The 11762-nt window shown below is 46.1% G+C and overlaps 1 protein-coding gene and 1 long non-coding RNA gene across 2 annotated transcripts; both read right to left on the bottom strand.

The window, feature by feature from the left end:
* Nucleotides 1–606: 606 nt before the first annotated feature.
* Nucleotides 607–1720, bottom strand: LOC125760336 (uncharacterized). Its single transcript, XR_007417879.1, has 3 exons — nt 1657–1720; nt 1192–1285; nt 607–770 (listed from the first exon to the last, which is right to left on the bottom strand). It is a non-coding gene; the product is annotated as an uncharacterized LOC125760336 (long non-coding RNA).
* Nucleotides 1721–2174: 454 nt separating this feature from the next.
* LOC119374849 (uncharacterized) lies at nt 2175–10743 on the bottom strand. Its single transcript, XM_037645052.2, has 5 exons — nt 10634–10743; nt 8052–8098; nt 5816–5897; nt 3150–3178; nt 2175–2297 (listed from the first exon to the last, which is right to left on the bottom strand). The coding sequence occupies exons 1-5, from the start codon at nt 10680–10682 to the stop codon at nt 2175–2177; spliced, it is 330 nt and encodes a 109-aa protein (XP_037500980.2). The 5' UTR covers nt 10683–10743.
* Nucleotides 10744–11762: the final 1019 nt, after the last annotated feature.

Below are 11762 nucleotides of genomic sequence, written 5' to 3'. Positions count from 1 at the left end.
TCTGAAGAGCAATCTGATTGCTTCTAGGTTGTTTCTGGGCCTTAGCTAGATGATGAGGGTTGTTTCTAGGTTGCTTCTAGGTCGTTGCTAGGCTTTAGCTAGGTTATGCTAGGTTGTTTCTACGTTGGTCCTCAGCGCAGAGAAGTTTGAGGTAAACCACACACGGTCACAGACGTGGCATGTTTGTCCAACCAAAGACAAACTCGCGCTGAAACCAAGCGTTCGCATCTCTCATAGATCTACGGGCACGTAGTCGTCGGCGTAGGCCTTCCATCCCTTCGGGGTCTTCTCGTAGCCGCCGTTGCCTTTCCCGATCCCTAGTGTTGGGCTAACTGTTGCCTTCTTCCTTTTTAGTGGACCAGTGGTGGGTAGTGGGATTTGACCAATTTCTGGGGCACATACCAGTTTATTTTTTGAGGTGGGGTTGGACAAATCACGACTAGCTGAAACAGCTTCGCTGTTAAGCAAAAATCAGTTCGCTGCTTATTATGAAGAGGAATAATAGGTGAAATTTGACGAACTCACTGCTTTAATAGAACCATACAATGTGCACGCGTTAACACCGCCCAAAAAAAGAAGGCTTAGACGGCGTCCACATGTATATGGTCTCAGCAGAGGTTGGTCGTTTGATATGCTCCACTTGTGTGCTTAGTTGGGGGCGACAAGCACGGAACTAGCCGACCGGCAGCCATCGCAGCTGTATTCAGTGCCGTAGAGTGTGGCGATGCTGTTTGGTCCACAGGCCGGATACTGGTCGCTCTGCTTCAGACCTGGGCATGGTATATATGGAAGGCATATTGTAACTTGTTAGAAATTAAACCTTTTTGTACTAGGTGATTAGGTAACAATATTTTGTGCTTAAAGTGCTCAATGATTCTTATTCTTACGCATGCCGCAGCGTTCACAGGTGCGTACTCAAAGGAGTAATAATATAATACTAATATCTGGGGTTTTACGTCCCAAAACCACGATATGATTATGAGAGACGCCGTAGTGGAGGGCTCCGGAAATTTCGACCATCTGGTGTTCTTTAACGTGCACCTAAATCTAAGTACACGGGCCTCTACCATTTCGCCTCCATCGAAATGCGACCGCCGCGGCCGGGATCGAACCCGCGACCTTCGGGTCAGCAGCCGAGCACCGTAACCGCTATAAAACCGCGGCGGACCGTACTGACAGGAGTGTACTCACAGGTGACATTGAACTGTCCGTAGCAGGGGCACTTGTAGCAATAAACTTGATTGAAGACATAAGCGCAAGTCTCGTCGTCTTTGCACACTGGAGCCTGCGCGTATTGGGTTAAATAAACGAAGACAAGCACAGGCCTCAGTACAGCCGTCTACAAACATGACAGTGATTTACCGCTAAACGCGAGAGTGAAACTGCCGTGTATTATGTTTATCTGATGAATCAAGGTAGACTTATTTGTTGTAGAAACAATAGGTGTCCTTTAAGCTAGCGAACTAGTGATGTCCTGAAAACGGAAAGGCTTGCATTTTGCGCACTTTCCCTTGATTCTATTTTTGTAGAGACAGCCTGATAGTTAAAAGAAAGGCCGTAGTATAAAAAAGAGTCTTGCATTGGAGCAGGTTGTGGACTATCTTTCTGTCTCTCTCTCTCTCTAACAGACAAATGAAATATGAATTCGCCACTTACTTTTTCTGCACCGCATCTGTGTGTGGTGTCTTCCAAGAAGAGACCTGAAGCAAATGAAACAGCACAGTAAGCACGATGTTTTTACCTTTATCCTACTTAAAAGCACCGAAGTAAAGTGACAGCAACGGTGACCTGCACCGGTCGCATTTCACGTTGATGAAGCCATGCGAGCCAGAGAGAATAGGCCAGTCGAGTGTTGCTATATCAGAAAAATATTATTCTGTGTTTTTTTCTCTCAAACCACGACAGGATTACGAGACACGTTGTAGTGAGGACCTACGGATTATATTAAAAGCACATCGGTATATTGGTGAAAACTTTTTGTAAGTATTTTTAAATTTGGGTGCAAATGTCAATTACTTTGTGACCTGCTACTGTACAGACTAATTACTACTCATAATCATTGACTGCGTCAATGCGATTAGAAAGCGCGGTGTTACGTCAAATGCAAGCTAGACATTTGTTCTAGCATGCGTAACGATGTAATTGACACTTGTGACTTGCACTTTTTAACGTATTCAGTGTTCCACATTTGGCGTCCAGGATATGAAATGAATCCAGGATAAGAAATGAATCTGCAACTTGCATTCGTAGGGAGAGCTCGGACAATCCTTCAGGCGGCAGGTGTAGCCATCAGAACACTGGGTACGAGGACAGAAGAAACAGAGATAAAGACTTCGTGCTGAACACATGAGAATTGGAGCATGAGCATCGAAGTAAGAATTCGAACGTGTCTCGTGCGCTAGTTTCCCTAGTAGAACTCGTTGTTGGGCTAGTTGGTGCATTGCATCAGGAAAATATACCCAGCCGAAAACGGACGAACACATGAAACGGTGAAGGAGACAGAAAAGCGGCTAGACTACCAACTCTTTATTCACCAAAGCGAGGTTCAACTAGATGCACTCATGCGGTCACATGGTCATATCACAATCGCCTTCACTACAACCGAAGTAACCAAATAGGCGTAAAAACATTGCAGGATTTCCTGCAATCTTTTTATAACCTCGAGAAGCAAATGAGGACGCGAAGATGACACACAGTAATAGCATGTCATGTTTTGTGTTATGCCTATTTGGGTTGGGCCTCACTTTGGCGATTAAAGAGTTGGTAGTCTAGCAGCTTTCCTGTCTCCTTCACCGTTTCCTGTGTTCGTCTGCTTTCGGCTGGGTATATTTCCTTGATGCTAGTTTCCCTACACGCTGCGACTTTTGCTGAACACATCAAATATGAAAGCGGGAAAGCACGATGTAGAGAAGGGTGAGGTGACGACGGATAGGTGTTAGGGTGTCACTGCCGTGAACCAAAGTAGAATATGTTTATGTTAGATAATGCATTCTCACTTCCTCTTGACCATGCCTGGGCCGTTTTTATTGCCGACACTCGTGTATTTTGTCTTAAGTTTGTGTTTCGTCATCAATACCAACACGAATGTTTATGCCTTGTGTCTACAGTTAGGAAGCAAGAACAGGAGCAACAACGAATAAGGTACTCACGGAGCAGGATGTGTCGGATACGCTGATACCTGCAGGAGGAGCAATGAATAAGGCATGGGTTAAAACCATTCAGGAAATGAAAATTCCGCCGATAGGCGCGACAGATTGCAATTACAGCAAAAAAATTGAAAATTATAAAAGTCTGAAAACTACAGGTTTGCGAGCGCTTCGAAAACGTACGGCGAGAATACTAAGTGCGAATTTCTGACTTTGCGTGTACAAATGCCACGCGAGCAACAAACGAGTTAGCGACAATGATACCTTAAAGTTAGGGAAGCCAATAGGGCATGGAGAAGTTTGGCAGAGTTGCCTCCCACTCAGATGTGCACAGTCTAAAATTTCAAACTTAGCGGTTTAAAGACGTCATTATGACTCTCGGCGTTACGTGTTGCCCTCTGTTGACACAAATAAAGAGCTTTGGGATCTGACGGTGCTGTACGCCGATAGGTGTCGCTACTGACGACCATGGTTCCGCTCGTAAAAGGCGCCTTGAATTATTTAGCGGTGCCTTCCTTTATAGCGTTTTATTGCAAGAAATGAAACTAGGGTATGAGAGAACTGAGCCTGTTCACATGCAAAGAGGTGGCGGTACAGACCCATTTGCACATTAAAGGTGCAGTGCTGACTCATCTAACGCGGAAAGTTTGAATAGGTTTTCCGTAGCGCAGTTAAAAGAACGCACACGAGGACACACGCGGTGCTGTCCTACATTACTCGCGCTACGGAACACCTTTTCAAGATGGACATCAACAAAGCCACATTGCAAACTGTCGCGAACAACTGCACTAAAGAGAAAAATGATTTTTCGCATACAGGTTAATTACTCTTTCACAATTACAAAATCACTAGACTTGCCGATAAAGCCGATAAAGAAAATGCAGGTTGCGAAGTCACCTTGAAATCGTAGCACCAAATGCCGTGACGTCATAGATTTCGACGGCGTCTACTAGGTGTTGCGTAGTTACTAAGCAGTAAAAATGAAGTGTATTACCCTCCGAGCGGGCCATAGACTTAACATACCAAATTTCAGGAAATTTCTTTGAGCCAATGGGGCCAAAATACGAAAAATTCACTTTGAAATCCGTGACGTCACGCGCAGAGACTCTAGGCCCGAAATGTGAAAATGAAACATTGACCTTGATTTTCTCCTCTTAATAAACCTATCACGGCGAAACTGACGACATCGATCCGGCGTCCTTGATCCGGTGTTGGGAAGGGCAGGTAAGTGTGATCGAGAGCGATTTTGTGCTCCGTAGCCTACAGCAGAAAAAACATTCGGGGGGGGGGGGGGCTTGCCCGGTGTGCCACCCCCTGGCTAAGTCACTGGTAGGTTGCGGCGCTCGCCATAGGCATTACTTGAAACGGCAATTTCTTTCGGCTACGTCAAATAGTTTTTTGGATATTCAGAATGATTCGCGATTTTCCATACAAACTGAACTACTCTGTCGGGTTTCAGTACCAGTCTAAAGCGGCATTATCCTATGGGTAAATGATGTAGAAGTTTCCCCTGGACGAGCACCATTGTCAAGAAAAAAAAGGGGGTTTTTAGGTTACGGTGACGTAGGCTGCAATGGCTTAGGCACAAATTAGGGCCAAACAACGAAACGTTCCTTTCCTCAGTAAGGAAGCCTTCATTTTGGTGAGGCCGCCTTATGTCACTCTGAAAGCTTCCTCAGTGAGGAACCTTCGATGAAGGCTTCCTTGGTGCTTCCTCAGCTTGAGGTTGCATTGGGGCTACCTTCGTGCGCCCTTAGGTCCGCTCCTGGCCCTGAACGAGCGCTTCACCTCACAGCTAGCCCACGTGATGCTTGTTTCCGAGGCAACCTTCCCACCCCCCCTCTGCGGGGAGACGCAAGCGTGCGTGCACGGTGAAGCGCGTTACAGCGTTTAAAGAGGCGGGCGTTTCAGTGTTGCTAGAACGCACCACGTTTTGCGCTCGACTACGGTAGCTTTTCACACTTAGTAATCGCAGTTGGAAGAAAGCGTACACTCGTCTCTATATTAACACTTCAATTTGCAAGTGATGTGGTGACCCAACTTTTTTTTACAGAATAAACGCTTGTGAGCAAAGCTTATGTTCGATAATCTCGAACGCAGGAGCGCGGCAACCATTCCTCCTGCGAGGACGGGTGAAGGGAGCTTTGAGAGTACGCTTGCTTCCTCCGTTGGTACTTGGCTGTATGGAGGCCTCACGTAAGGTGCGGACGCGGTCGAAGGAAAGGAACGTTTCGTTGTTTGGCCCTTAGTTTCGGGGAGGGAGGGAGAGGGGTTCCTTGATCCGGCGTGGAGGCCGGACATGTAAGTGTGACAGAGTGTCGGCATGTGCCTGCTTACGGAGATAGCCATCTTGGACTGCTGATGTCATAATAAAACATCATTAACGCAAAATGATGAGCTGGTACCTCTTGATATCTGAGCACCTATTCTAAAGAGTGACGGAATATTACATCACAAACGAAAATGAAAACGATGTTGAAAGGTACAACACATTTAAGTTAACTACACCAGTGCGAAAGAAGGATTTGTAGACTTTCAGCGATATCCAATCCGATTGCGTAGGCCGAGCAGCTGGGTTATGCATGAGAAAAATACGAGCCCTGAAAAAAAAATGCATCTATACATTAGGTAGGCGGATTTGCTTTCTCTCGATTGAAAGAGGGGCTTACAGTATTTGTAGCTGTCACAGTTGGCGTTCACAGACATGTTGAAGTGCTCGACGCAGCGCTGGCCACCGGAACAGTCAGAGTCCTGCACATACCAGAAATGCGTTACGTAAGTGCGAAACAACGCGTGGGATTACTTAGCGCTCGGATAACGAAAGGGGAGCGATGGCAGATGAATGTGATGAAGAATGATCGCGGTAATGTTGTTAATAATATGGATAGATCCTAATGCTGCTGTTATTCATTTTTGACGCCTTGGTAAGCCACCCGCATTCCACGTGCTTTCAAAGCAAGGGTTGTAAAACATCGGTATCGCGACCTAATATTAGCGACCTGCACTCGAAATCGCAATGAGCAGTCAAACTTGTGATTTCAATATAATTATTGCTCCTTAGACTGAGTGAATTACGAGCAGAAAAACTATAGGTCTTGCGCCGTGATACTGCCAGTGGAATACACTCAAAGAAAAAAAAAAAGAAAACAGCCGTTTGGTTCTTTCTTGCAAGTTGCCGCGTATAGGACTCTTTAAAGAGACACGTGAACTCTATTTAGAGATCGTTGTGCTCGCTTCGGAGAGTCGTGCGACTCACGAGAGAATTTACGTGTTTCTTTAAAGAGAGTCATCTAAGTGGAGAGCCAGGAATCTCCGAAAGGAGTCACACACACTCTTTTTTAGGGGCGAATTACCTTAGGGTCTCGGCTTGTCAGCGGTGCATCGTCGTCTGCTGTCGCCGCGTGCATCGTCGGGACCATTTGCTCACTTGCATCGTCGCGTCCTGTCCATTTGCTTGAGCGCAAGAGAGGGCGCCACCGCCTCAGCGCTCGCCGTGTGGCGACAGAGAGCGAACGGCGCGCGTTGACTATGGAAACGCTCTTTCTGCGATGGACGCTGAACTACCAGCTCGCGAGGAAGTAGAACACACACTCGCCCGCGAGAGACAACGCCGATGCTGGCAGCGGTCTGCTAGCGAGTTTCTTGATGGAAAGAACCGACTGCTCGCGCTGCACAACCGTTCACCGGCCACCCTGTATATTTAAGCACAGGATCTTGATCTGCATTGTAGTGCCGGTGGGAGATGTCCCTTGTGCGCAGTTGAACAATAAAGATTCGCAGCGTGCACGTTAACTAAAACCGGACTGCGGGTCTCCGTATCTAATCTTTCTTCTGTCTCTCATCGCCCATTAGCAGTGTGCTTGCTGTGGAAAACTCCAGCGCACGCTACATGCTTCGCCCCTCCACAGGTTTCATGTTAATGGAGCTGAAACACCCTTCACTACATGCTTTTTTTTTCTTACAGTGCAGCGACATCACTTCTCACTACCTTTGTTTATTTTCAGTAGCCTCTGTTCAATCCGTTTTCGCCGGAAACACCCCCGACTACAATGAAACCGTACCAACTTCTGCGCCAGTAATACATGCCGTATTTGTTACGAAGGCGCGGCGGTTAAGGTCTCGACCAGAGAAGCTAGGTCTGGCCCTTGTTTTCTAATTGCGTGGTCCAGCGTTAGAAAGAGAGTATAAAAGTATTTTATATAGTAAAATACAGAGCGAGTAGGTTGGTTACCAAAAAACGAAAACATAGGTAAGAGCTCCAGTTTTTGAATTTCACATCAGCGCATGCACGTCAATGTGATGGCTCAAACTTGAACATCAATTATGTGTATCTCGACAGTTACGTATTAGGATTTGCTTTGTACACTGCCAAGGCTTCGGAGCTTCTAGATTTTGTTATTAGAGCTTATATTTATCTGGTTTATCTTTTCTTAGCTTTTTAATCCGGCTTATTGACCCTGCTCTCCCGATATGGCTGGCTTCTCCAGTTCCGGAGAGAAGTTAATGTACGATGTCCTGTTAAGAAGCGCTACGAAAATAGTCGAAAGAGGACAACTGGCACAATGCTTTACGTTCACTGCAGTTGAGTCGTGTTGACAAAAAGTACCGCTAAACGAAGTAATCATGTAGTTCTAATTCGAGGAGAAAAGGATTAGCCCAGCTGCCAGGCCCGTAGCCAGAAAATTTTATGGGGGGGGGGGTCACCTGCAGAAGGCCCGGACTATTCGATAAAAACACCAATTTTCATTATTTGCGGTAAAACACCCCCCCCCCCCCCCCCCCATCTGGCTTAGGACCTGCGAGCTGCAATATATATTTCAATCACTCCACAACAATCGAATATCACACAACAGGAAACGGATAGAAGCCACTCATTAGTGTAGCAGTTGAAGCTTCACAACTCACCGATGTGCAAGTAGATACGCCGGCAGCACATAAATGCAGCACAGCCACTGAAGAGAGGGAAGAAATGATGTTAGAAATTGTGATTATGCTTCTGTCAGCAAGCAAAAAAAAACAAGGTTGAGGGCTAGGTGTCTCGAAACTGCACGCTCGTATGAGTGACCCCGTACAGTGGAGGGTTCAGTATTACTCTTGAAGACTAGGGGTTGATGACATGCCTGCGATACACACTGCACGAGCGTGTCTGCACACGCCATAATACTGCTGGGGTCGAACCCGTGACATCATGGTAGGTGGCGAAACGCCAGAGCCCAGGGACATGGCCAATATTTTATTGCGGGCTAGGGCCCGACCCTTTTGTATCTACAAAAGTGCGCTAGTTTTGCGAGTATGCGTGTTTGTATAAACACACAAACTTAGAAACATTAGCGGGGAGGGAGTGTTTAGCCACTCAACCCCACCCCCTACCTTCTGATTACGCGTGTGTCACAGCCGCTTGCTTATATGCCGGATAGAGTCAGGAAATATTACTCATAATAACGCGGTTCGTATAAGCAAAATAACATCGACTCAAGGAACGTATACACGAAGGTAAAGAGCTGGAACTATTCCTCAAAGCTTCTTGTAAAACAAGAAAAGCACACTTGCACACACGAAAAAAGAAAACTGCCATAATGTTGGGCGTTGCATGTGTAATTTGAACAACCAGCCATTGATAAAAAAAATGGCTTCAGGAAGGGCGTAACAATGACATGAAACACCGAAAGCGACGCAAAAGCACCGTTCTACCTGCCGAGGTGGCCTAGTAGATATGGTGGTCGACTGCTGACCCGATGGTGGCGGAATCGAATCGCGGCCCGCGTTTCAATACACGCAAAATGCTAGAGGTCCGTTTGTGTAGTTCAGAGCATACGTTGAAGAACCGCAGGTGGTCGAAATTTCCTGAGCCCTCCACTACGGCTTCCCTCAATGACACCGTGGTTACGGGACGTAAAAACCCACAAATTACTGAAGCGCCATACTGATAAATGTTTTGGCGCTTTACACGCGAAAAGCCCCACCCTATTATGTGGCGTGCCGTAGAAGCGAGGGGATTTGGAATAACATTGTGCACCTAAGAATATTTCAGGCGCACATCAATCATGGCAGTTCTGCCACCATTAAAATGCCGTCTAGCAGCCAGTTTCAGATCCTGTGGCCTCATGTGTTCATCATGTGTTCATGCGCGTAATGTGAGTCTCCAAGCCAGCACGTCCCGTCTACCAGGGGTCAGGTCTTCCAGTTTGTTCTCTCATAGCAGATTTCAAATTTCGACAAGCAAATGACAAACAGCACACTCCGGCATGGGATCAACATTTTCAGGCTTGCACACAATAGTGTAATCGAACATTGCATAGCAGTTAACGATAGTGTGCACGGAAGCTTCGGAATTATTCGCACCTCGTTGCAACGCCGTTTACTTTGTCGAACATTTTCAGTGCAGTAGTTCATAATTCTACTGTGCCTCAGCGAAATGTGAGCTTCAGTGCTGGTCCGCGCATGTCGTATGAGTATAGTGCGTATATACCGATAGCGGTTGTGAAGATAGCGCTGCCAATAAAAGAAAGAAAAGTCAGGCGAAAGTAAGTGCTGCGGGTTTGTCGTCCCTTATTTTATTAATGTTTTCGAGTAAGGCACAATTCGCAGATATATGCAAACTCGAGCAACTATTTTATCAATGAAAACGAAGCTGCACAGAGTATAGTTCTCACGCCGCTTAGAATTTCAGAGGGTATCACGTTGCCACTTCGCAGAATTTGACCAGGAAATCGTAAACACTTCGCAATGTTTTGGGTACATCATATATGCTGCAGCTGAGTCAATTGAAACTGTATCAAAGCTTACCGATTCGTCATATCCTCGTCATATCCTACGCATCTTCCCGCGTGCAGTGTCCGATGCATGGCAACGCAGGTGTCGGGATGCGTGTTACAACGATTTATCAATACGTTGATTGCTGTTCTCTTTACAGCGCTTCAGCCGCGACGGCGTGCGGCTAGTTGTTCCAACCGACAACCTGATGCTTTTCAGATGGGATATCAACTGCACCGTTAAACCCCATAATCCAAACCAAATCGCCCAGCTTTCAGCTGATTGGTTTGCTTTGTCTTGAGGGGTTTAACGCCCCAAAGACGCTCAGGCAACGAGACGTGACAATGGAGGGCTCTGGATAATTTCGGTCACCTGAAGTTCTTTAATGTGATCCGACATCACACAGTACACGCGCTGCCAGCATTTCGCCTCCATCGAAACGGTACCGCCGAGGCCGGGATCGAACCCGAGTCTTTCGGGTCAGCAGCCGAGACAGCGCTGAGCCACCGCAGCGGCCTGGGCTTTCAGCGTCACAGCACAAAAGAGGAGAAAACAGCTTATGAACACGCCTTTCGGGACAAAAAAAAGATATTCAATATTATTCCGGAGTGCCTCACTACAAGGTGCTTCAGAATAACACCACAGATTCGGTACGTGAAGCCCCAGAACTTATTTTTACTTGAACTCTCCGCTAACAGCACTTGCGTAAAAGCCGTAATCAACTGAAAACGTACCCAAAGCAGCCGCGCCGTAGACGACAGCGATTTCCGTCCTGAAGACCATGGTGCCACCACACAATACCAGATGGGAGATACACAACACCCACCCACTGACTGAAGCAGACACTGCTGCTACACACGGGCTGTTACCCTTGCGGACTAAATATATACCTCCCGTATGTGACACACGCAGAGGCCTTCGTTGCTCCACCAGGTGGACGCAGCCACGTGCCGAACATTTCTGTATATCACTGGTTCGTGTAACTTGTTCTCAGTATTTGACTGCGAAGCTTTTTCCGGTGACGGTATTGCACGCTTGCTCACTGAGGCTTAAACCATACGTACCTTCAAACGGCAAAAAATGCAGTAAAAAAAAAAACAGTCGTTAAGAAAGGTAACGTTCTTGATTAGCACAAAGTCAGTGTTCAATGGTATTCGCAAAATATAAGTGGATCCTAATCCACTTGAAATTATGAATCTAAACGTGAAGAGCAAAAAAGCTCAGATGTCGCTGAAGTTTTCGTTATTCTCGCACTAATTTAGGTACTCCAGTAAAGTCATCCAGTTCTCGGATCATGTTATTCCAGTGAATCAATTGTATGGTGCGTGCGTATTATTTCAGTGAATTGCCCTCCTGGCGAAGCCTTTTGAATTTACTCCCGCCTATTTCGGAAGCATGACACGTCTGAGACAAGGAAATTGTTTCAATTCGGTCTTGTCAACGCGTGTATCCGTTGGCATTTTTGTAATTTTGCACGAATAAGTTGAACAACCGATATGTTATCCATAAAACAATATCAACTTGCGCCACTAACGCTGCTCTATTTACAGCAACCAAAGCTTAAGCTACCAACTTCTTGCCAAGTTTGTACAATATATTTTCTTTTGAAACTAAATGTTTTAATTTTCATTTACGTCTTCCATTGAAAAAGCCTTCATTGTACTTCCCTTGCCCCTTGCACCTTTGTAATCGCTTTCCCTCGCCTAGATATTTGCGTGAGCGTTGAAATATTGTTCTCTGTTTCATGAAATTCATTGCTGTATGCCTTTACAACAGCACGCGTTTTCGATTTGCATCTTTCACGGAAAAAAACGTTCTGGATATTTTCTTGTGGTTTCTTTTACGTGTATGTTGATCTCCCTT

Source organism: Rhipicephalus sanguineus, chromosome 11, assembly GCF_013339695.2.
Source record: "Rhipicephalus sanguineus isolate Rsan-2018 chromosome 11, BIME_Rsan_1.4, whole genome shotgun sequence".
Classification (NCBI taxonomy): Eukaryota; Metazoa; Arthropoda; class Arachnida; order Ixodida; family Ixodidae; genus Rhipicephalus; species Rhipicephalus sanguineus.
This window is presented reverse-complemented; position numbering and strand designations above follow the sequence as displayed.